Source organism: Trachinotus anak, unplaced genomic scaffold, assembly GCF_046630095.1.
Source record: "Trachinotus anak isolate AG129_WGS33_773 ecotype Australia unplaced genomic scaffold, CSIRO_AGI_Tana_v1 ptg000014l, whole genome shotgun sequence".
NCBI classification, from domain to species: domain Eukaryota; kingdom Metazoa; phylum Chordata; class Actinopteri; order Carangiformes; family Carangidae; genus Trachinotus; species Trachinotus anak.
In genome coordinates, this window is record NW_027273865.1 from 14308432 (window position 1) to 14334468 (window position 26037).

Below are 26037 nucleotides of genomic sequence, written 5' to 3' on the forward strand. Positions count from 1 at the left end.
GTGCTACATTGAATCATAGAATACACAACATGCAAAGCAACGGAATTAGCTTGCCTTGTTACTGTGTAAGATTACTGTACACTACTAAAATAGGTACTCAGTAATTAGTAAAAAAGTCCCTCTTTTTGTTTTCTTGCCTTATGCCAACCTGTGGGTTTTGTATCAGTAAGGACTTTATTGTGTCTCCTGTATGTGCAGAATAATTACACTGTTATTTGACTCATTAAGATCACACACTATTTTTTTTTTCACATAATGACATCTAAATTCCTCTTTCATCATATCAGAATCAGAATCAGAATCAGAATCAGAATCAGTTTTATTGCCAAGTATGCTTTCACATACAAGGAATTTTTTCTGGTGATTGGTGCAATTGATCAGCAACAGTGGGGCTCTCTAGCCTTGTTGATGAGGCTAATAGCAGATGGGAAGAAGCTATTTTTGTGGCGAGAGGTTTTGGTCCTGAAGGACCGCAGCCTCCTGCCAGAGGGGAGTGTCTCAAAGAGTTTGTGTCCAGGGTGGGAGGAGTCAGCTACAATCTTCCCTGCACGCCTCAGAGTCCTTGAGGCGTACAGGTCCTGGAGGGACGGAAGATTGCAGCCAATCACCTTCTCAGCAGAGTGGATGATACGCTGCAGTCTGTTATTGTCCCTCTCCGTGGCAGCAACGTACCAGATGGTGATGGAGGAGGTGAGGATGGACTCAATGATGGAGGTGTAGAAGTTCACCATCATAGTCCTTGGCAGGTTGAACTTCTTCAGCTGCCTCAGGAAATACATCCTCTGCTGAGCTTTTTTGATGAGGGAGCTGATGTTTAGCTCCCATTTGAGATCCTGTGTGATGGTGGTTCCCAAGAAGCGAAAATGCTCCACGGTAGCCACGGGGGAGTCACACAGGGAGATGGGGGTGGGTGGGGCTGGGCTCTTCCTGAAGTCCACTATCATTTCCACTGTCTTCAGAGCGTTTAGCTCTAGGTTGTTCTGCCTGCACCAGGTCACCAGACGGTCAGTCTCCCACCTGTAGGCAGACTCATCGCCATCAGAGATGAGTCCAATGAGAGTGGTGTCGTCTGCAAACTTCAGGAGCTTGACAGACTGATGGCTGGAGGTGCAGGTGTTGGTGTACAGGGAGAAGAGCAGAGGAGAAAGAACGCAGCCTTGTGGGGATCCAGTGCTGATGGTCTGGGAGTCAGACACGTGCTTTCCTAGCTTCACGTGCTGCCTCCTGTCAGACAGGAAGTCGGTGATCCACCTGCAGGTGGAGTCAGGCACGCTCAGCTGGGAGAGCTTGTCCTGCAGCAGAGCCGGGATGATGGTGTTGAAGGCAGAGCTGAAGTCCACAAACAGGATCCTGGCATAGGTCCCTGAGGAGTCCAGGTGCTGGAGGATGAAGTGGAGAGCCATATTGACGGCGTCGTCTACAGACCTGTTGGCTCTGTAGGCGAACTGCAGGGGGTCCAGGAGTGGGTCAGTGATGGATTTGAGATGGGACAGGACAAGACGCTCAAATGATTTCATGACCACAGAGGTCAGGGCAATGGGTCTATAGTCATTTAGTCCTGTGGGCCTTGGTTTTTTGGGGACAGGGATGATGGTGGAGGATTTGAAGCAGGCTGGCACGTGGCAGATCTCCAGTGAGGTGTTGAAGATGTCTGTGAACACTGGAGACAGCTGATCAGCACAGTGCTTCAGGGATGATGGAGAGACAGAGTCAGGACCGGCTGCTTTGCGGGGGTTCTGCTTCTTAAAAAGCCTGTTGACATCTCTCTCCAGGATAGAGAGAGACGTTCCTTTGGTAGAGGAGGAGGAGGGGGGTTCTGATGTGGCTCTGATGTGGAGGTTAGTGTCAGGCTTGTCCCACTGTCTTTCAAAGCGGCAGTAGAACTCATTCAGATCGTTGGCCAGACAGAAGTCATTAATGGAGTGGGGGGGTTTAGGTTTGTAGTTAGTGATCTGTCTGAGCCCTTTCCAGACAGAAGCAGAGTCATTGGCTGAGAACTGGAGCTGAAGTTTCTCAGAGTACAGTCGTTTAGCTTCTCTCACCGCTTTGCTAAACCTGTACTTGGACTCAAACACAAACAGAGGACCAAGTGTGGAACTGTGTGGGAGTAGCGGATTACTAGCAGTCATGTGGAACATTCAAGGGGCAGGAAAAGGAGGGACACATTGAAATACCATTTCTCTAACGTTGATGGCTGACCTTTGTTTAAATTGGCTCATGTCTCAGATTGTTACGTTCATTCCACTTATTCAGCTTCTCCCAAACATTTTCATGTTGCCAAAAGGAATGTGTGTGGTGCCTATGAAGAAGAAAATACCAGAAATACTTGATAACTTATGGGCAGATTTTCAGGAAAAAACAAGATATTTAGCATGCCATTATGAGCAAGCCATATGACAATATTTACCAAAAATGTTCAACAACATCAAAAACAACATTATTAACATTGCATTTGTTGTTGGAAATTCCAGCTGTGTGGCTCTGCCAACACAATGACAACATAATAACAACAACATAATAATGTGTGAATGTTACATTTACAACCAGGCAGATTTGCTCAAAACTTTAAGATTTGCTCAAAGATAAGACCAATCATTGAGCAGTGTCTCATTAGGACCACAGTTAAAAAGGGCCTATTCAGGTTTTGGAAACCAGGTTAGAAACAAGGTGCTAGATTAAATCTGACCGACTGGAAACATGATGAAATCCTCTTCAGATGAGAAATAAGGGGAATAAATTGACAATGTAAGTAAGTGTAACGTGAGGGTTTGATGTGCGGTGGTTTGGATCACTCCTGATTAAAGAAACAGCAGGATGGAGACAGATTAACTTTTTTTTAAGCAGCAGCTGACTTCTCTCCACACATCATCAGCTTCACAGTACAACACTGCAGAGGCAAGAAGCACTTAGACTTAGGTAAATGAGAAAAAAACTAGAGAAATAGAATCAGGAAGTTACTATAACTGTTTCTAAAGATGCACCTGTAAATATTCAAACTTGTAAATATATACATAATAATTGTGTGAACATAAATATGTAAATAGTTAGCTGTAAACATAAATGTGTAAATAATCAAATGCATAAACACAGTAAATATATTTTTAGTACATGAACTCAGTTACAACATGAATTAACATCTAAACCTTACATAAGTGTGGGCCTGAAAGAAAATGATCAGTATCATTGAAGCAAACTAAGACAGTAGACACACAGATATTGTCCACTTTAATTTAGTGCGCTTATGTTGATGAAAAAGACTAAGGCACAGCAGTGCTTTTGTTTGTGTATGTTTGTGGCATGTCATAAAAGGAGAGTAAAGATGGATTATTGAACTGGTGATAAGCAGTAGCCGTACACAGATCGTTAAAGCCACTGTTAAAGCCACCTGCAGACTCAGATGCAGCGGTTACCAGCACAGTTTCAGACTGGGGAAAGTGTTTAGACTGTAGTAGTGTTAAGTAGTGTTAATTCAATTGAATCCAAGAGTTGCATAGATTAACTAATTAATGACAGACGGAAGTTATTGGACTAACAACTTTCTCCTCTAGCTCCTGGATACTGATGGTGTCAAACAACTGAGCAAATGTATTATTTATCTTGTTGCTGTTGCTTAGCACATTGAATTGTCTTACAGCACACAAAGAAGAAAGTCTGTCTGCAGCTGTCACAAGTGATAATGAAGAAAGATTTCTCATGCTGCTGCCCATCCCTGATTCCCAGCAGGGAAACTACTCGTTTCTATTTGCTTGGTGTTCTCATTGCTCTTTACATGCTGGCTGGTGCAGCCATATTTTCTTCCTTGGAGAGACCAGCAGAGTTACAGGCCCACCAGCTCTGGGAGAGGAGGCTAAGTGACTTCAGTCATGAGCATAAAATTAGTTGTGAAGACCTGAAACATCTGTTGCGTCACTATGAAGAAGCCAGGACAGCAGGTATCCGGGCAGAGCGAGGCAGAGCCCTATGGGACATCCCAGGTGCTTTCTACTTTGTTGGAACTGTGGTCTCCACCATTGGTGAGTCATCCTTTAAAGTTGCAACTTCAATTGTCATGACTGTAATAGCTAAAGATGATGTGCAGCATTTGACAGCTTAATTTACTGATAAGTACAGTTGTTTTCACAATAGATATAACACATTCCCCATCACCCAGTGAATTCTTTATCATTGTGACTGTTGAAGCAATGTTATGGATGCAAAATGAAAAATAGAAACAGATACAAGTAGAGGCCAGTTATTCAGCATGTCCAGATACAGGCAGGATCCCTTGATGATCAATCATTATCATAGCCAAGAAACATGCCTATAACAATCAAAAACAACTTAACTAATCATATATAAACCTAACTAGACACATGAGGAGGGGTGTCTCAAACTCCACTGGAGTCTCTCAAAATCAATATTTTACCTGAACCTATAGAGCACAAACATGTCTCCAACATAAAAATTAAACAAGCCTCATCTCTGAGAATCAATTCACAGCCTTCCTATTGTCTACACTGTCTTTTGGCACCCTGTGCCACTGTGGAAACTGCAAGATAAAAAGCACTGAGACCGGACCAATTTCCTTTTCACAACAACTTCCGTATTTACTTACTGTCGTCATTTCGTGATATGACCTTTTTTGTTTGCCATAGGACATGACCCATAATGACGCCCTTACACAGATCCTAGTGCCGCCTTTCCTTCTTTCCTTCCTCTCTTTCAGCACAGTGTCCCAAAAGTTGTTCAATTAACTTTTCTGATTTTGGATGTACATCAACCAAAGCACATGCCAAATCATTATTTTTTGTTTATTTTCATTTTCAGTTCAATAGTGGGTCTATGATTGAAGAAATGTGTGTGTAACAAAATATGATTTAATATGAGAATAATATTAATATGAGCAGTTGTTGACCTCTTTAACAGTATAAATCTGATCATTTTTGAAATACTTTTTATTCAGTCACACATAATACACTCTTTTAACCATACCCTTGATCTGTTTCTGACTTGTGGGATTGACATTGAATATCTAACAGTATTTCCCCAAAACCCTCTTTTATCTGACCATTTCTATTAACATTTGAGTTTTCAGTCATGGACTGCCCCTCTCTGAGGAAGAAGGTAGTGAGTCAGAGAAGGCTCGCTCCATGGTACAACTCAGAAACACCAGCTTTAAAGTAAAGTTCAAGGACGCTATAAAGGAAGTGGCATTCTACTAATCTGGAAGAATCTCTAAAGGCTTGGAAAGATAGTCTATTGACATATAAAAAAAGTCTCTGTAAAGCCAGAACATCCTATTATTCATCACTGATAGAAGAAAACAAGAATAATCCCAGGTTTCCGTTCAGTACTGTAGCCAGGCTGACAGACAGCTACAGCTCTGTTGATTCATCTATTCCTTTAGCCCACAGTTGTAATGACTTTGAGCTTCTTTACAAATAAAATTGTCTCTGTGAGAGAAAAAATTCACCATCTCCTCCCCACAGCTGACTCAGATGTACTGTCCAGTTCAGCAGCCTCAGAGTCCACTGTAACTGGTTTATATTTTGACTGTTTCTCTCCTGTAGATCTCTCTGAGCTCACTTCAACAGTTTCTTCATCTAAACCATCAACTTGTCTTCTAGACCCAATTCCAACAAGGCTGTTCAAAGAACAGGAGGCACCAGCTACATTTCCATTGTTATGCAGGTGACACCCAGCTGTACTTATCCATGAAGCCAGGTGAGACTAACCAGGTAGCCAAGCTTCAGGTGTGTCTTAAGGACATAAAAAAAACTGAAGTTATTGTAATTGGCCCAAAACACCTCAGAGATACACTATGTGATAATATACTGACTCTGGATGACATCACCTTGGCCTCCAGTGTTACAGTCAGAAACCTTGGTTACATTTTTGACCAGGACTTGTCCTTTACTTCACATATAAAGCAAGTCTCTAGGACAGCCTTCTTCCACCTGCGCAATATTGCTAAAATCAGACCCATTCTGTGTCTAAAAGATGCTGAAAAGCTAGTTCATGCATTCGTTACCTCAAGACTGGACTACTGTAACTCTTTATTGTCAGGATGTCTCAGAAATTCAGTGAAAAGCCTCCAATTGATCCAAAATGGGGCAGCACAAGTACTGACAGGAACTAGGAAACGAGATCACATCTCTCCTGTGTTAGCTTCTTCTAGAATTTAAAATCCTCCTCCTCACCTTCAAAGCCATTAGTGGTCAGGCACCATCGTACTTTAAAGAGCTTAAAGTTCAATTTTTTCCCAATAGGACACTTCGCTCTCTAAATGCAGGTCTACTTGTGGTTCCCAGAGTTTCTAAGAGCAGAATGGGGGGCAGAGCCTTTTCTCTTCTCTCCTCCCCCCTCTTTTATCTTCTCCTAAACCCAACCGGTCGAGGCAGAGGGCCGCCCACCCTGAGCCCGGTTCTGTTGGAGGTTTCTTCCTGTTAAAAGGGAGTTTTTCCTCAACCCTGTCACCAAGAGCTTGCTCTTTGTGGGAACTGTTGGGTTTTTCTCTATAACAAAGTAAGGTCTCAACCTTACCCTGTAAAGTGCCTCGAGATAATGTATATTATGATTTGGTGCTATACAAATAAAATTGAATTGAATTAAATATAAACAATATAGACAGCAAAAAAACCAAAGTCAGTGGTCTGTGTATGAAGTCATGACTGAACAGGCTCAGGCCGAGGTAAAATGTTTATATGTGCCTGCCTAAAAGAAGATTGTTCACACTTGTAACCCTCATAAATAGTTCTGTGAACAACTCTTTTGAAAACCTAAAGTAAATGACACATTTTTAAATGAATACCTCTCAGATCATACTAGGTATCCTGTATTGCACACAGAACTTTTGCACACAGTCTGTTAATTTAGCTCTGAACATAATTTCATATCATATACTAAATTAATAAATTTCATAGTATGAAAATTTAGAAACAATGGATTAGTGTGATCATAGTAACCAGCCTCATTAATAATACATATAGCTAATTTTTGTAGTAAGACTATTGGATTTATACTTCCGCAGAATAAAAGGTCAATTATACATGGAAGTATACGTGAGCAGTAAATTACGGAGCCTTGTAATTTAATATATCCCTACATTTAGTTAATAAATTGATTTCCTACATTTATTTCTGATTTATATGAGCATATGAGTATATGGGAATTATATATGGGTAAGGAAGGGAGTATATTCTGTGTCCTGTGTAGTCTGATTACTTAAATGATCCAGACTCCACATCAAAGTGACCCTATGACTAAGGTGACCCTACTATGTCATCCAGGATGTATATCCATTCTTGACCCCTTCCGCAGGCTCTCATGAATCTGAGAGAAAATAGAAACAGTAAATTACAGAGGATGGGGGTATACCTCTACAACAAAGGGAAGTAGTTATTATCTACATGATGCTTGTTTTTGTCATGTAATCATGGAAAGTAAGAGGGAGTATTGGAGGGTGTATTAATGGCAGGCAAGTGCAAAATTATAGATTGTCTTACTAAAGGAAGTGTGTCATTTGGGAGTGACTACAGTCCCAAGTGAAACATTTCTATTGGTTATACCTATAAAATTTCCCAAACAACTGAAGTAGGATAAAGTCACATGTTCATTTATATTAGGAAATTTCCGTTTCCTAGGATGGTGCTCACCAAATTTTAATCCGGTCATTTAAGTGTGAAAACTAAACACATGAAAAGATGGAAGGAAGGAAGTCAGGGAGGATAGCCCACGCAAGCTCCCAAAGGTCACAATATAGTTCAGGGAAACATGATGTCAACACATCTGTGGTGAAGACCATAGACTGGGTTTTTATAGCCTTGTCTCCTGAAAAAATATATTCAGTCACCAATTATGTTGTGGTAGCTGGTTATTTGTAGATCTAACATTTGTTATTTGTTAACATTTTTGTAACATTTGTAACTTTCTTTATGGGGGATGGACAACATGTGACACTTCAGCTTCCCATAAATGACAAAGCCTCTAACGCCTGGCTCCAAATAAAGACAACATAATCCACCTACAAGCACCTCTACAGCTCACTAATAAACACCATATGTTTCATTTTTTTTTATCAAAAACACTGTACAGAGAGACTAGAGCAGAGGCAATGGAGAAAAACTGCATAAAACAAAACAGGATCAGCCCTGGATTTCCCTCACCTTAACCAAGTGCTGTGAGTGCCTGAACATAAACCATTATAGGATTAATAAAGCTGTAGTCACTACAAGTCCATATTACACAACAACATCTGGAAACAGTGTTTGACTTAAATAGACAGCTGGTTATGACAAAGCCCAGGTATTTGAGGTCAGGAACAATATTAATGTCTGTTTCCTGACTGGTGAAGTCCAGGGTTATGTGTTTCTAAAATCAGTAACTATGCCTGTGGCTTGGTTTTTGGCACATTGTTTTATGAAAAATATATGCTCAATTTGAATTTGATGCCAGCATAAAACTGCAGCTAAACTTCTCACAGCCTAAAAATGCATTAAAAATGTCTTCACTTGTCATACACTGTTAGCCTTTGTGTAACACTAAAACTAATTTCACAGTGGTACACAGTGGTCACCTTTTACCTAATGTGTTTCTCACAGGATTTGGAGTGACTGCCCCATCCACTGTGACGGGGAAGGTCTTGCTTGTTTTCTATGGGCTACTGGGCTGCTCAGCAACCATACTCTTCTTCAATCTCTTCTTGGAGAGAGTTATAAAGTTACTGAGCCTCCAGATATTCTGGTGCCACAGAAGGAGAAGCAGTCTCAGCGGACTAGAGGGCAGAGCCATTGACGGTAACAGAAATGAAGAATGGAAACCATCTGTGTACCGAGTAACTCTCATCCTTTTTGTTGCTGTTGTGTTGGTTGCATGTGGGGCTGCCTCCCTCTATTCAGCCATGGAGGGCTGGACTTACTTGGAGTCCCTCTATTTCTGCTTTGTGGCATTCAGCACAGTGGGCTTTGGGGACTTTGTAAGCGGCCAGAGGGAGCACCATGAAGACACCCGGGCCTACCAGGTAGCGAACTGTCTCCTGATGCTCTTAGGAGTGTGCTGCACTTACTCCCTCTTTAATGCCATCTCTGTGATCATCAAACAGGGACTGAACTGGATGCTAAAAACATTGGCCTGGATGTATAGTGGTATCCGCCACTATAGACTGCAACTCACACCACTATTCAAACTCTGTTTTTCAGACTCAGAACCGCCTATGTGTTATTGTGATGATGACACTCTGCATAGGCAGCAGGTACAAGCAGTTTCCAGTTCAGCCCACAGTATGTTATGGCGATCCTGTGTTCCCAATGCTATTGGCAAATGTCTTTGTGATGAGGCTAAAGTGGAAACAGTGTGCCGCAAAAACTATGACGGAGGAATGTCTACAAAACAAGGACAAGATAATTGTTCATACGAAAAAAATGTTGTCTATGCTAGACCACTACCTACTTGGCTAAACTAAAATATAAGACTACAATATAAGCTAAAACATTGTCAACAAGGTGACACACAGAGATGACATATATAATTTATTTGATTACAAACACTTATAGTGCCAAGTGGACATTTATCATAACTAGACCAATGACAACTTCAACTTCAACTGTTACTATTATCCCGAAGTAAGCAGGTAATAAAAGACAGGTCACAGGAACACACTCATGTTAATGAACAGTATCATTGCACATCAGAAAATCTTACAGCCAGAAACAGTATTTGACTTAAATAGACAGCCGGTTATGACAGAGCCCAGGTTTTTGTACTCAGGAACAATATTAATGTCTGTTTCCTGACTGGTGAAGTCCAGGGTTATGTGTTTCTAAAATCAGTAACTATGCCTGTGGCTTGGTTTTTGGGAAATTTATGGTTGGCAAAAACTCAGAAGACCAAGACACAAAATCATCAACAACTGGTTCAGCCTCATCTAATATTTACATCACTATCAGTCATCAGCAAGAAACAAACATAAACACATAGTAGGCTACATGGCTTAACGTGCAAAACTGCAATGTTGAATTGCTGAAATTTTAGTGTTTTATGGAAAATATATGCTCAATTTGAATTTGATGCCAGCATCATGTTTCAAAAAAGTAGGGACATGGGCAACAAAAGGTTAGGGTTAGGGTTAGGGTTAGATGGCAACAGGTCAGTTGTTAATTGAGTATAAAAAGAGCCTCTCACAGAGGCAGAGTCTCTGTGCAGTGAAGATGGGAAGGGGTTCACCACTCTGAAAGACTGCATGGGCAAATAGTGCAACAGTTTAAGAATAATGTTACTCAATCTCATCTATGGTTCATAATATCATTAAAAGATTCAAAGAATCAGGAGAAATCTCTGTAGGCAAGGGAACACTTCTGAAAACCACTGTCTGTGAACACAGTTCCACAAATGCAGGTTGAAACTCTACCATGCAAAGAAGAATCCATATCTTCTCTGGGCCTGAGCCCATTTAAGATGGTCTGAGGCCAAATGGAAGCCTGACCTTTGGTCTGTTGAATCAAAATTTCAAACTGTTTTTGGAAATCATGGATGCTGCATGCTCATGGCGCATTTGCATAGATGCCAGGCTACAGAGGAGAGGGACTATCCAGCTTGTTATCAGTGCACAGTTCAAAAGCCAGCTTCCGTGATGGTGTAGGGGTGCATTAGTGCCCATGGCTTGGGTAACTTGCACATCTGGGAAAGCACCATTAATGCTGAACAATATATACAGGTTTTGGAGCAACATGTGCTGCCATCCAGACAACGTCTTTTTCAGAGAAAGCCTTGCATATTTCAGCAAGACAAACCACATGCTGCACGTATTGCAACAGTATGGCTCCGTAGTAGAAGAGTCTGGACACTACAGTGGCCTGCCTGCAGTCCTGACCTGTCACCCATTGAAAACATTTGGCGCATCATGAAACGAAAAATACGACAAAGGAGACCCCGAAATCTTGAGCAGTTGAAATCCTATATCAAGCAAGAATGGGACATTTCACTTTCAAAACATCAGCAACTGATCTCCTCAGTTCCCAAAAGTTAACAGAGTGTTGTTGATGCAACACAGTGGTAAACAGGCCTCAACATGATTTGCAAATCATCACATTCTGTTTTTATTAACATAGTGTCCCAACTTTTTGGAGACAGGGTTGTAGTTGAAAACTGTTTCATCCCTTTATCTGTTTACATCTCTCCTACTCTGTGCTCACATACACAGTATTTTAGTACGGCTGAATTTCCAATAGGCTAAAGCAGTTCTTATTTACATGTTTTTCTGTTTCTGTTGTCAGACAACAGAGCAAGTAACATGCCTCTGTTTGAGGCAGGCTTGTTACTGCATTACGTATCACAAACTCAACAAACATTCCAAGTTCAAAGCAGTCTAGCGTTTCAGTAGACAGAGACTGCTTATTTCTTAACAGGGTTTTTATTGCTGTGTTGAAGTGCAGCCGTAAGCATTTCATTACCGGCTCCTGGTGTTTCTGCGTTTACATGCTATCAGATCTGGTACTTTAAGCTTACCAATGGCTGTCCGTTTCGCTCTGCTATCTCTGCTCTGGGTGTCTTACGTTTAGTTATTCCTCTGCCTCATTTAGTAGTAATGATACATGTAATTAAAGTAATGGGATTTTTAGATTGGTTTTTCGAGTACTACAAAAAATGAGATCAGTGACAAAAAAAAGTTTATGATACTTACACGTTTTGTTCAGAAAGAAAATCTTCACAAATGCGTCCCCATTATTAAACTTCCAACTTGTACAAAAGCCTTTCCTCTTACAAAGTTAGTGATCTGAGCAGAAACACAACAAAGCTGTCAAAGGCAACTGGTGAGTATGTTAACGTTTAACATCCCCATCAACCCCTGTAGTCTCATTTAGTCACTTGTTAACAACCAGCCTTTTTTAAGACATGTAAAAGCTTAAAGAAATCAGGACTGGGGTATTTACGGACATATTTTATGTCATAGATAAAACATGAAAATGTTTTGAGCTTGTGTTAACCATAGACCTTATTTCAGGCATCTATACCTAAAACCCATTCAAAAAATCCCATAGACTTCAGGATGAGGGAAATGGGAGTGCTAAAATGCTAACTCATATCTGGGTTTTAGGATTCCCTCCTGCAGCACCCTGAGGGGAGATTCCAACAATGAAGTACAGCCAGAAATAACTGTTACATCTTTGTGGTTTGAGTCATTTATATACAAGACAAAACAGATTACAAATGATGCAACCTTGTGAAATCATTCAGAGAGGTGCAATTTAGAGGATAACCATGTGAGTATGACTCACTAGAATCTGTTTATCAAAAAAAAAACTGTCTAATTTACAATAAAGTCAAAGAAGTGTTTCAGTAAGTAGATATGGCTGGTTATTGTTTAATGCTGAGCGAACATAAGTTTTGTAACACCATTTGCACATCATGCTACTCACTGGGGCAGTTTATTGTTTCTTCAGTGTATGTCCATCTTGGATCATCACAATGACAACATCAACCCAATACTGATGGCACTGTGTCACCAGTACTTCAGCTTTAGCAACATATTGTTCTCCTAGAATCAAATGAACTCAACTGAGATGGAGGCATGGACAGACTATAAGACAATGGGTCAATGAGCACAGACATGTAAACACCTCCCCACCCTGACTGAATGAGACGAAATGTTCACTACAAATAACTAGACATCAAGATCAAGCAGAATTTAAAGTAAAAATTTAAAACCTCATCAGCCTCCAGATGCTTCATTTTATGTTTTTTCATTGTAAAACCTTGTGCATTGCCTTAGTCAGCCAAAAAAAAGATAAGACTTGCTATTAAAATGTTTATCTATTTAACCTCTGTGGAAACATAATTACCTCCTATAATAGACCCCAAATTGCTGGAAATTGCAAATTGCTGCTGTTAGTTCTTATCCCTCAACATTCTCTTTCTTATGTCTGACGTAACAGTGCACGTCATGGCACTATCAACGCACCTGTTCACTGCACAATAGCAGAGCAATATCTCCCTCTACTGGAGTGTTTTGTAACTCACATGAAAAGCATCACTGAGGTGCTTCCAGTGTCATTTTATATAAGGGTTTGCAGAAATACATGAAAACAGACCATCTCATTTGGAGTATGCATGGGCCTGGGCTTATCCTTTCATCAAGTTTTTCTGTTTCTGTTGTCAGACAACAGAGCAAGCCATCCAAGCCATTTCTAAGCTGCTGTTCTGAAGTGCTAATATCCTGATTTTTATAACTGGGACATTGTCTAACAAAATCACCATACACAAACACGGTTAAAGACAAATACTGTGCTGTGATTTTGACTATATGTATGTACAATCATCACTCAGAGAGAAAGTTAGAAGCAACAGAATATCGTTCTTATTTTGCCTCTTAGACACTACACCACAGTCTGCAGGCTTGTTACTGCATTACGTATCACAAACTCAACAAACATTCCAAGTTCAAAGCAGTCTAGCGTTTCAGTAGACAGAGACTGCTTATTTCTTAACAGGGTTTTTATTGCTGTGTTTAAGTGCAGCAGTAAGCATTTCATTACCGGCTCCTGGTGTTTCTGCGTTTACATGCTATCAGATCTGGTACTTAAAGCTTACCAATGGCTGTCCGTTTCGCTCTGCTATCTCTGCTCTGGGTGTCTTACGTTTAGTTATTCCTCTGCCTCATTTAGTAGTAATGATACATGTAATTAAAGTAATGGGATTTTTAGATTGGTTTTTTGAGTACTGCAAAAAATGAGATCAGTGACAAAAAAAAGTTTATGATACTTACATGTTTTGTTTAGAAAGAAAATCTTCACAAATGAACACCAGTTTTATGTTTTCCAAACACAATCGCCAGAAGTAAAAAGCCAGTGTTTGGCTATACACAAACTACACCACAGTCACATTAACGTCCCCACTATTAAACTTCCAACTTGTACAAAAGCCTTTCCTCTTACAAAGTTAGTGATCTGAGCAGAAACACAACAAAGCTGTCAAAGGCGACTGGTGAGTATGTTAACGTTTAACATCCCCATCAACCCCTGTAGAAATCAGGACTGGGGTATTTACTGACATATTTTATGTCATAGGTAAAACATGAAAATGTTTTGAGTTTGTGTTAACCATAGACCTTATTTCAGGCATCTATACCTAAAACCCATTCAAAAAAAACCCATAGACTTCAGGATGAGGGAAATGGGAGTGCTAAAATGCTAACTCATATCTGGGTTTTAGGACTCACTCCTAAGTTTTGTAACACCGTTTGCACATCATGCTACTCACTGGGGCAGTTTATTGTTTCTTCAGTGTATGTCCATTTTGGCTCATCACAATGATAACATCAACCCATTACTGATGTCACTGTGTCACCAGTAGTTCAGCTTTAGCAACATATTGTTCTCCTAGAATCAAATGAACTCAACTGAGATGGAGGATGTAACAGTGCGTGTCATGGCACTATCAACGCACCTGTTCACTGCGCAATAGCAGAGCAATATCTCCCTCTACTGGAGTGTTTTGTAACTCACATGAAAAGCATCACTGAGGTGCTTCCAGTGTCATTTTATATAAGGGTTTGCAGAAATACATGAAAACAGACCATCTCATTTGGAGTATGCATGGGCCTTGGCTTATCCTTTCATCAAGTTGTTGTCAAGGCTATAATTGCATATCCTTGTCTCTGTATTTGGTGGATTTTTTTAAGGATAATTGCTTTTGGTCCAATATAATTTTGATTATGGTTGTTATTATTATTGATAATAATAATAATAATAATAATAATAATAATAATAATAATAATAATAATAATCTCATTATCCGGATATCGGCATTGCCACTACAACAATTAAACAGAAGTTTATCATTTAAAAGTAGCAGTGGAAAAGCAAAAAGCAAAAGCAAGGCAAAAGTACAGGGCCCAGTACAGAGCAACATGGCAGTCCATAAGGTGTTTGTTGTGATGAGAAACTTTGAAATTATACAAAAACGTTGGGATTTGCAATAGAACAGTACCCTGAAGCTTCATTACTCAGTGTTTTTTATTTGAAAATTGGGTCTAATTCAATATGAAAGGGGTCCCATAGATGGGTGTTTTGCATCTGTGCCCAGGGGCCCATTGTCTCATAATCCATCCATGTGAGTGGTCAGCAGTAAATGAAGTCACATTGAACACCATTTTGAATATCCCCTCCACAATGGAAAGACTGTCATGACCACCGCCCCAGTCCTGTTCATCTTGGTCATTCTGCCAATGTCTACTGCCATTTTTCCATCCAGCCACCAGATGTCCTCAGGCATTCCCTCCTGTCACAATCACCAGCCCTTCAAGGGGGTTTCCACAAATAAAAAAAAAAGATTACTTATATTGCAATATTATATGAATTCTTAAAGTTACATCTTCTCCTTTTCCCTTATTGAATACTTCTCTGAATCTGTGAATAATCTATGAATTTGGAAACATTTTTTCATTTCACTTCTCAGAACAGCATGGTGGTGCAGTGGTTAGCACGGTCATCTCACAGCAAGAAGGTCTACATGGGTTTCCACCAGGTACTCCAGCTTCCTCTGAAAGTCCAGCTTCCTCTGACAGTCCAAAGACATGCACATTAGGTTAACTGGTGACACTAATGTGAGTGTGTGTGGTTGTTTGTCTCTATATGTTGGCCCTGTGATAGACTGGTGACCTGTCCAGGGGGTACCCCAATGTCAGCTGGGGTTGGCTACGGCCCACAGCCTACATGGACATGTAGCCTACAGGCTTCATACATCATATAACCCACCGAACCAATCCCCTCAACTTGCAGGGACGGAAGATAATAAAAATAGGCAAAATAAACCCAAAGTCTTTTGCATTAGCACAACCTCTAACACTGTGTCAGCCACTGCCACGTACAAGCTAATAAACAGCAAAAAGAAATAAAAGACGCTAACTACGCTAGACGTTCTGATATGTCTGCTAGTCTCTGATTTTGGTGAACCACAGACTCCTCATTTGGCTCAAACGTGTGACTGAGTCTCTCCAATCTTTCATCCTCTAACCATACTCTCTGCCTTCACCTGTCAATCCAGTGCAAACAGTAGCGGGTATGATCCAGATTTTTCAGTGCAGAAGTAAGTTTTGATGTGCTTACAGCCCCAGTTTTTTGGGGTTTTTTTCCTCACTTTTTTATGTGGGAACGCCACGTTAAATAAAATATTCATCATGGCTGGTGTTTTTACATAATTTAAAACATGTCTGGAGAAGAACTTTAGCTCTGCACGTGCATTATCTGCACCACTGTATCTGGTAAACAGTGGGATAGAGCCCAGATGACAAACAAAATCATCATAAATGCAGGTTTATAACACCTGTGCTGTATTGTCAACTATATCAACATCTAAAATGCATGATTACAAGTTATACATCACAGAAAGTTATCTTAACTTTGCGGTCACACAGCCCCACTCTGTCGGTTCAGTGCCCTCCTGTTCTGTGGCCATCTGTAATACAGCTGAATTCACAATATTACACTTATTTACACATTTATATAAATATATAAAATATAATATAAAATGGGGATTTCATTGCAGCCCATAGGCATTACATGTTAACCAAAAGTGATTATGAGGCGAAAACTTTTCTTAAATATCGACCTGATGTATTTTATTATATTTTAGACCTGGTCTTGACATTGTTGGTCTTCCATACATTGCCCGTTATCGAGACGGGGTGACGGTGTTGGTATCTTTGCGCGCTTCGTTAACATAGAGCAATAAGAATTGTGGTTTTGCTCCGTGTTAAGTGTCAAAATGGCATCCAGTAATAAATAATAAATGTGCATTGCAATGAAAAAACTTTCAGTATTCAGTACCTAGGTATTTTCGCGGTGCACTGTGTGGCACGACCAAAGATGTACCGGCGGAAGGATACGGTACTCAAACTGAGGCATAGTAGTACGCCGGCTTCGCTGGATTGAGGTTTCCGGGCAACTCCACTGCAGCGGCAGGATACAGACTCCACAGAGCCCCCTAAAGATATATTTAATAAAGTCCGATATCCTTTGAAAACATCTACTTGGAGTACCTATCTCCCAAATAAGTTAAATACAAAACCTTACATTGGGTGTTTTGTCATCCCCACGGAGCAAGAGCAGTCAACGGGACAATGGTGAGTACAAGCTAACGTTAGCGTAAGTAGCACTGGCAGCAAGCGTTAGCTGTGCATGGTTAATGTCGACTGTACTGCCGTAGTCTGCAAGTGGCTCATCGCTGTTGCATTCAGTCGAAAGCACGGACGAATATCTTCTACTCATGTAACAATCAAATATGAAATTCCATACGAGCTAACCATAGCTTTCTGATGTTTTTACTACCCAGAAAACTGCAGAAAAATACCGCGGTGCATTTGTCTTTACGCACTTAACCCAGCTGTCGGTTCACCGCAATCATGTTTAGTGGTTATCTGTGTAAGCGGAGGGTCAGAGAAAAGCTTTTTTTTTTTTTTTATATCAGTGTCTGTCAATTGCGCAGCATGCACGTCGTGTTGAGAGGAAACATGCGGTCTGTTTCCTGCTGCAATGTAGTATCAGATATTAAGCTCATTTCCCCCAAGCGTTTGCAAATGCTGTGTTTTGATCGAGGTTTGCAGCGTTTTTTTTTTTTGTTTTTTTTTTTATCGTTACCTTTGAGTCGAGAGTGGGCGTGGTGGTGGTGGTGGTGGTGTTGGTGAAAAGGGGTGCTGTGTAAAAATAGACAGTCCAGTGTTAACGTGATCTTGAAAGCCATCTCGTTAATCTTGCAAGACAGATATCAGAACTCAGGCTTGAACTGTCTTGGTAACTACCATTTTGCCATCCTTCATAACAAGTTGCTGCTGCAACAAGGGTAGCACCTCTTGCAGGCACATCAGCAGGGGGGTTTGAATGTAGTCTGACATGCGCAACAAGCGAAAAAAAAATGGTTTTTTTTGTTTTTTTTATCGCCACCAATTGTGATTACATAAGAATACAGCTCACAGGTGGTAGTATGCCGCTCGCCTTTAGCAACAGTTCTTTGTCCTATTGCATGGAGTTTATGAGGGTGGTGTTGCATCATTTCTGGACTGTCTTCTGGCAACACCACCATGACAGCATCTCCTCCGTTACGTATTGCGCCATAACGTTGAACCGCATTCTGCTCCTGCTGAATGATCCTGTTTTCCACCCCTCCTTTTTCGCCTCCCTTCCCCCCGCATTGAACCAAACCATGCTTGGTGCAGTAGGCTGTCAGGACCCGCAGTGCACCCTCCAAAATGGGAACTATGTCCAAAAACAAAAAGCCTTATTGTGGCATTACAAATGTATCTTCTCCACTATGCCTCATCCTTTATCTTTCACTACTGTTCTCTGTAATGTGAAAGAACAAACACGTGGTGTGTGATAGATATTGTCGTTTGCCAAGTACAGAAACTTGGATCCTGCTACAATAGCCTATCAGTCTCTTGCTGCTCAGACAGAATGTGCTTATCCCGACTGTGTGATTCGAAATAAAAAACCAACAACCTGCAGCCCTTGTAGTTTTCTGTTCTCTACTTGATAATATGTGATATGATCTCTTGTTTACTGATGAATTGAAAGCCAGCAGTACTGTCTTGCTGAGCACTTTTCACAGCAGCCATATGAATCCTCTAACATACAACCGTGCTCTGCCCTGATCCAGACACTGCTTGCTTCAGCACCACCAAATTGGCTGAATGAATACTCTGCAGTCTGTCTTGCTTCCTTCTTTTTTATCCCCCCCCACCCCCGATACCAACATGGAGACTCATTGAAATTGACTCGAAGAACACACAGCGTTACCACCACCTGGAGCTACTGAAATGTTAGCTTGATTCTCTTTGATTTTGAAAAGGCAAAGAATAGTTAGAAACTTATTTGTCTTTCATTTGTGATCCAATATCATGTGGACACAGTGGAAGCATGTTTTTTTTGTTTTGTTTGCTTGATGCATTAGCTCTGGAGTGACACACATTTAATTGCTGCCTTTGATTGAACTTGAAAAAATAAGCCCTTGGGCATAATGACAGTATAGCACTATCAGCTTATCTTCATCACTTGGCTAACATCAGTACTGTAATGTTGTAGACTTGCAGCATTTAATTGACTAATCATGCCAATCATCTGAGAATCTTATCCTGACAAAATGAAGTAATACACGCAGACACAAAGCAGCAAGCACAGTCAATCAACAGTTGGCACAGGGGTTAGGCTATGACCATGAACCAGGCCTCACGTTTGTTCAGTAAAAAAGATATAAAGAGGTGGTTAGTTGCTGTGATATTCAGTGTGCTACATTGGCGACCCTGTTCGTGTCTCACTAATTATAGCAGGCGTGTGTATTTCGGGCTGTGGAATATTTATACCCGTCCCTCATCACACTTTCTCAGCCTGAAGTGGGCATGTTGACTGACTTAGACAGGTCTGGTAAGACCTCATGAGGAGGACAGTGACGTCTCAGATGAAGTTGAAAAATGTGTTGAGTTTATGACTGCAAACATATTCATGTTTTGTTGTAAATAAAACAATCTAAAAACAGCAGGTATGGATAGTTGCATGTTTTTCTTTAAAAAGAAAAAAAAAAAGAAACTAGAAACTACCACCTTGTAAGTATATCTGTTTGATGATCTCACTCCAATAATTTAACAGTTCTTACATTTTAGATTAAATAGAATACAGGAGGCTGTATCTTGTATTCTCTAAAATACCAGCTTTAAAAGGCCCAGTGGTAAATTTATCTTTTACTAAGCACCCAACTGTTAAAGGACAGTGAGTTTAAACAATAGTTTAATAGTTTGTTTTTTGTTTGTTTTTTTTTTTGTTTTTTGTATCTGTAAGCAGTCTTTAGCTAGGTCATAGGCAATGTCTAGGTCCAGCTGTCAAATCCCATCCCACACTGATTTGAATTAGTTTGATTTGATTTTCATTTGCATTGGCAGATTTGTTTAAAATGTTTACACAGTGAAATCTGCACGTGCTCCTCATTGGCCTGATTGGAAAAGAAATCTTTATCTAATTAATATGTTGAAGATTTTAAAGTCACATCCACCCAAAAATAATTTTTGAGTATGAAACACTCACCCTCAGTAGCCATGAAAGGGCTTAAAGGAGTCTGTAGTTTCCTTTTTCACAACCAACAGCAGCTGTGACTTGTCCTGTCATGTGTTGAGTTGATGCAGTAAAGAAAATAATGTTTGGAACATACTGCAGTCTACTCAGACCACATCTTAGCATAAATGCAACATGCAAATAAAAGTGAGTTATGAAGCTTTGGCTATGTGTTAGTTGTTGATAGCAGTTGGGTTATCCCAGCCTATGCTGCGAGTATTATGGATATGGTGAATTCAAACGAAAGCCCAGTTCCTGATCCTCCAGTGTCATCTTTTCTTGGTTAGTTCTATGGTTTCAATAAGAATTCTAGCAAAACTAGACAAGGAGTAGTGAATGGAATGGAAACAGTTCATGTCTATAGTTTCTGACTCAAGTTGGACAATGTCATGTGTCTGGACGAAGCTGGTAGTCAGACCTGAGGTTCTCTGCCAAAGTGTTTCAGCTGTAGATGCCATCAGTGAAGGAATTAAAATTGTTTTTTCAGCATGTGCTTAGATTTTGAACTAGTCACAATGTGGTGTTTTACTTTAAAGTTTGCCTACCCTGAGAACAATGGTCTGCAAAGGCTTATGTATCTTTTTCAATACTCAGCCAACAAATCTTGTATTGGGTAGTTAAGAGGGTCGGGAACTAATCTAGGACAGAGTGCAGGTGGGTCATTGTTCTTAGGTAATTATAGCAGAAACACTTGCATTTCATTACACTTCTACTGTGTGATTTTTATTGCTGACAGCATATTTATTGAACTATTGACTATATAATGTAACTGTATGTTGCTTATAATGTCATTCCAGATGTGTCTTAATATATGTCTGCCCTGTCTTATAACGCTTTCACACATGCACTGCAACCCTGAACTTATCTAGACATTACCCAAGAGAACTAAATGTAAAGATGCAAATGTCCGAATCAGTTGGACTGGACATTAAACAGACCCTGCAGTCTTCCTAGTACAAAGTCTTTTTAATAGCCAGTTGGGCCCATATGTGAATAGAGAAGGTCATTGTGTGGAGAATTCAAAGCGAATGAATGGGCGTATCAAAACTGGAAGAATACAAACGTACAACGGTGAGAAAAAAAAAAGGGTCTTTTACTTGAAGACATGAATGTCTAGCTGGAGAGACGATGAGATCTGGGAACATCTGTCGGTAAGGGTCGACGTCAAAATCGTCAGACAAATTGAAGGAACAGTAAGAGACTCGGTTGTTTTCTGTAGCTCATATCCTACTTCCTGCACGCTCTACCCAGGCGCCACCCCTTACCTAAACCAAACGGAGTACTTCCAGTCGGTGAGAACACGTCTGACTTGGACAGTCTCTGGTTGTGTGCTGCATGTGTGAAAGGGCATCTCTGGACAATGTCCAGAGACCTGATTCATAGGATGTTGTCCTGAGTTTGTATGAGAGGCTATAGTGTCACATAAACTGACATTCTACTGTTTTTTTTGTTTTGTTTTGTTTTTAAGATAAACAGTTGCATCAATCTTGATTTTTCCATTTAATCAGTTGCATCAATTTAAATTTTTTCAGTCTAAACCAAATTTTTCCTAAATACATTCTGTGACTTAAAAAGATTTAACGTTAACAGGGCTGCCAAAAAGATTATTTTCATTATGTTTAATGCTTTATCTGTGTCTTATTCTTTTATTAACAGGCTGATCAGCTGACTGAGGAGCAGATTGCTGGTGAGTGCATACCTTAAATGTACTTGGTTTCTTCTAGTTTTAGCAGCTCCTTAACTCACCACCAAACCAAATAAACTAAGGCATCTTAGAGAGTAAAGGAACCAGAGGTGTATGAGGATGTAAGCTTGTGGTTCAGGCCTGGTTCTGTTTATGGTCCTGTCCTGCTTACTAGTGAATTACACACACATGGATTCACTAGGTGCCAACCAGATCCTGGTGATGTGGTTACAATAAAAATTGGCATGATTTTGAGTCAAGAATCTCAGAATAAAACCTCTCATGAAAAGCTCCCACTGAAAAATGGTTTTCTTGTCAAGACTACTTGAAGGACTAACTGTAAAGTGTCTGTATCAACCTGAATACTGATACTACAAACTAACGGTGTTGTCCTGTGAATGTACAGAATTCAAGGAGGCATTCTCACTGTTTGACAAGGATGGTGATGGTACTATCACCACTAAAGAGCTTGGGACTGTGATGCGCTCTCTGGGACAGAACCCCACTGAGGCAGAGCTGCAGGACATGATCAATGAGGTGGATGCTGATGGTAAGGACACAAGAAAATGATTCTTGTTGAAATTAATTTCAAATTTCTTCTTGTCAAATCTTCCTCTTGCCAGGAAAGAATTGACTCAGAAGATTTGCCAGTACATGCAATATGGAGATATTTAGGGGACAATTTTCTCTGACTGCTATTGTCTATCAAATCACCCCTCCCTATTCCCCATGCAAAAGGCCAAAATCTAATTGAATACATTTGTGACATTTATTTTATGCCAAATGTGAAAATGCTCAAAACCAAATTACTTAGATTTAATGCCTCTAATTGTGAATTAGGTCATTTCCTCACTTTGGTGCCCCACAATGGCAGTATCAAAATGGACACTGTGGCAACAAGTAGGCCTGTAACATCACTGGTATTGTAGCTTTTATAAATGACCTTTATTATGTAGCATCTTATTGATAAATGAAATCTAAAGTTGTGTGTGGAAATGGAATCATATCAAATGTGTGACTTTCCTCACAACTCTCACAATCCTCTTGTAATTCACTTAATTACATGATGTCATACGATGCAAGAGCATACCTCACTAAATTTGGATGAACTGTTACACACTGCTGTATGGTGATAATACTTAGGACACAATCAAGACTATAATCAGGACACTTTGGACAAGAGTGCAGCCAAATCAAATGTTGATACTTGACCCCTCACATTTTGTCAGTAATAAAATAAAAACCTCTTTCTGTTTGGATAACTGTGTAGGTAATGGTACAATTGACTTTCCTGAGTTCCTGACTATGATGGCCAGGAAGATGAAAGATACAGACAGTGAGGAGGAGATCAGAGAAGCCTTCAGAGTCTTTGACAAGGTATGTTAGGGCTGAGCTGACTGAGAATATTAACTTGTGCCACTTGACTAAATTAGCAGCTGTGTGATTGCCACAGATCAGTTTGTGTATCTGTTGCAAGACAAAACAGGTTCAAAACCTCTTGTTATACATTCTTGGATGTTCAGAGAGAGACGATTCAAAGCTTTGATGTTTTATTTTCCTTTGACCAGCACTTTGGCCCATTTAAAGGCTTTTAGTTGTTGTCTCTCTGCTAGCTGAATGATCAACTTTAGCATGCTAACAACAAATGCTTAGCAATCAGCTCTAAGCACAGGTGATACTAAAAAACTGCAGTTCAGCCAAATCATAAATGTAACTCACACCACAAGTGAAGACAATACTAAACTCTGAGAAAACCGTAGAGATTATTGTAGTAGAAACACTGAAACTGACCAGTGGTATCTGAGTCCTAGTTCTTATGTAAAATGGTAAATAATACAGTAATAATGCAGTAACAGAAGTTCTTCTGCTGCTGTCTCCAGGATGGTAACGGCTACATCAGTGCAGCAGAGCTACGGCATGTCATGACCAACTTAGGGGAGAAGCTCACTGATGAAGAGGTGGACGAGATGATCCGCGAAGCTGACATTGATGGCGATGGTCAGGTCAACTATGAGGGTGAGAATCTCTTTGTTTGCATCCTACCTTTTAGTTTGCAGATGTTAAAATTAACAGTGATGCCCTAATCACTACCCTGTAACTGGTTGTGTGTTGTGGTTTTTCTCTCTTTGCTACTTGACTTGTTTTCACTACACACTTTTGTGTTTTTGCTGAAACCTTACTGAAACACATTTAGTGTTGTATTAGTAAGACAGAGAACAGGAAAAATGGCAACATAATGTAATGATAAGTTTTCACATAAGCAGGCTTTCACACAACAGTTTGTTCTCTACTTCTATTTGCATGTCATTTAAGCATTGTTTTCTGCTCTTTTCACAGAGTTTGTCCAGATGATGACTGCCAAGTGAAGAGAGCACTGAAATTTTTCTCAACATTGCTTGTCCTCCTAAAATCACTGTCTTTAAGAACCAAAAAAAGGAACAATTATGAGATGATAAACTAACCTCCCCCCAGAATAACTTATCTGTAGAATTTTGTGCTTCAGTACATCCAACTACTTCTAAGGTATCTGTTTAGCAAACACCAACAGAATAATCCCTAGAGAAGTTAATGGACCAAGCTTTAAGAGGGCCGAAGCCCCCGTACTTCAGATCAAGATTCTGCTGAGTCACCCAGCTCCTGATTAATTTAGAGGAAAGAGCAACACTGAAAAGGCAGAGGGATAGGAACCCTTGCCACAGTTCGTATAGAGAAGTTGGCTATTTAATTCTTTCCAAATAATCTTGAACAGTGAAAATTGACTTTCATGCACCAGTGGTATTTCTCCAAACACTGAATTGAGTACTCTTCTTGCATGCACCCTTTCTGTGGCGGTCTCTTGTCACAACAAGGAGGCTCTGATCCCACCTGAGGTAGTGGTCAGATTGTGTACACACTGGAGGTATATACATAAATATATAGCTATATATCTGTAAAATTTGTGTCACTATTGATTATTGCAAGAGCAGATAGTTGCAATGTAGGGTGTTCATTGGTGCTCAGTTTCAGATGAGAATTCTTATACCTTGGAGAGTTTGGACAAGAATGAGAGACTGAAAAGTTTTTCCCCTTGGGGATGTTATATTGTCGTTTTGAGTTGTGGGCTTTTCACTGCCTGCAGCACTGATAGGAGACAGCAGTATGTTGTATTGCTTCAGGACGATTATTGTGAAAACACTTGAGGACTGCAGTTAATACATTTGTTCTTCAAACAGATATCCTGATGATACAATATTGATGTAATGCTTTATAAATGTCTTCTCAAATATTAATGTATTGATGACAAACTTTGGTCACAAAATATATCTATATATATTAGTGTATCGTAAAGTTTGCATTGCCTATTGTTGTAGTAAATGACCTGTGACATGTTTTATCTTTGGTTTTGAAATGTGCCATAATACTCTAAAAACGCCTCAACCTTCTTGCAAGACTTGTAGTTCAATAGTATATAATAAATCTACTTAACATAAAAATACATGCAGTTGAACATATTTGCACTTTGGTATAAACCATGTGGATATTACAAAGGATTTGTTCTAAAAGAAGAAAAAGAAACCAAATGTCACTGTTGCTGCTGCTATAACAACTCATATGTTTTACTCATTTCTCGTCCTTGTTGGTGTCTGATCTGCAATTTGTAGTCCGGTGATTCAAACTTCAATCTGCTTGCTGTTTTACTGAACAGAATACATATACTGTATATTCACAAATAACTACTTGTAGTGGGGGTGATGTGTTTGACTTGGGCTATTAGAATGGGGCATGCAGATGGGGATGAGATGGGGGTTGTAGCAAAGAATTCATCTTTAGATGTGAGAACAGTTGGCTAAATTTGAGAAGCAGGTTAGCTGAGGTATCTTTGATTCCTTAAAGTGCTGAACTTAAATACTACTCTGTTTGAGGCATTTTAATAGGTTACCTTTGAATCAGATGTGTGGAAGCAAATGGTAAATGCACTGTTAACTTTTGAAGGGATCTCAAAAATGTAAAGATGTGATATATTTTCCATAAATCAATAAATTGACTGAGCTTTACTTCACCTACATTTCATTGTCATGTTTCATCTAGCTTGAGTCACTTTTACAGGCACACACTGTGTTGGTTTCCAGCCAGTGACTGAAAAAGAAATTCACAACTGCCACTCTATACTACTGCATTATAGCCTTTCTCTGTCAGTGTCCCTGTGCCAGAAAGGAGCACTAATCTCATCCAGACAGCCTCAGATTGGGTCAGGCCAGGTCACCCCAGCCTTTACTGGAGAAACTATCCCAGGCACAGACTATA

At 40.0% G+C, this 26037-nt stretch overlaps 2 protein-coding genes across 3 annotated transcripts in view; both read left to right on the top strand.

Moving 5' to 3' along the window:
- Positions 1 to 25792, top strand: part of calm3a (calmodulin 3a (phosphorylase kinase, delta)) — a 224889-nt gene extending 199097 nt beyond the window's left edge. The window contains exons 1-6 of one of the 2 annotated variants that reach the window (XM_071497117.1): positions 16866 to 17095; positions 21726 to 21756; positions 22160 to 22303; positions 23024 to 23130; positions 23634 to 23769; positions 24091 to 25792. In XM_071497117.1, coding sequence (XP_071353218.1) covers positions 17093 to 17095; positions 21726 to 21756; positions 22160 to 22303; positions 23024 to 23130; positions 23634 to 23769; positions 24091 to 24119 — 450 coding nt within the window. In that variant the 5' untranslated portion in view covers positions 16866 to 17092 and the 3' untranslated portion in view covers positions 24120 to 25792. Of the gene's footprint in view, positions 1 to 16865; positions 17096 to 21725; positions 21757 to 22159; positions 22304 to 23023; positions 23131 to 23633; positions 23770 to 24090 lie in introns of those variants that run through there. The other variant, XM_071497116.1, reaches the window with a different exon arrangement.
- Positions 3677 to 9548, top strand: LOC139632267 (potassium channel subfamily K member 13). Its single transcript, XM_071497114.1, has 2 exons — positions 3677 to 4013; positions 8580 to 9548. The coding sequence occupies exons 1-2, from the start codon at positions 3677 to 3679 to the stop codon at positions 9437 to 9439; spliced, it is 1197 nt and encodes a 398-aa protein (XP_071353215.1). The 3' UTR covers positions 9440 to 9548.
- Positions 25793 to 26037: the final 245 nt, after the last annotated feature.

Bases quoted from the DNA above. Each gene is read 5' to 3' on its own strand.
- LOC139632267 (XM_071497114.1), top strand. From the start codon at position 3,677: ATGAAGAAAGATTTCTCATGCTGCTGCCCATCCCTGATTCCCAGCAGG. The intron at 4,014-8,579 runs GTGAGTCATCCT...TGTTTCTCACAG, and splicing joins AACTGTGGTCTCCACCATTG to GATTTGGAGTGACTGCCCCA.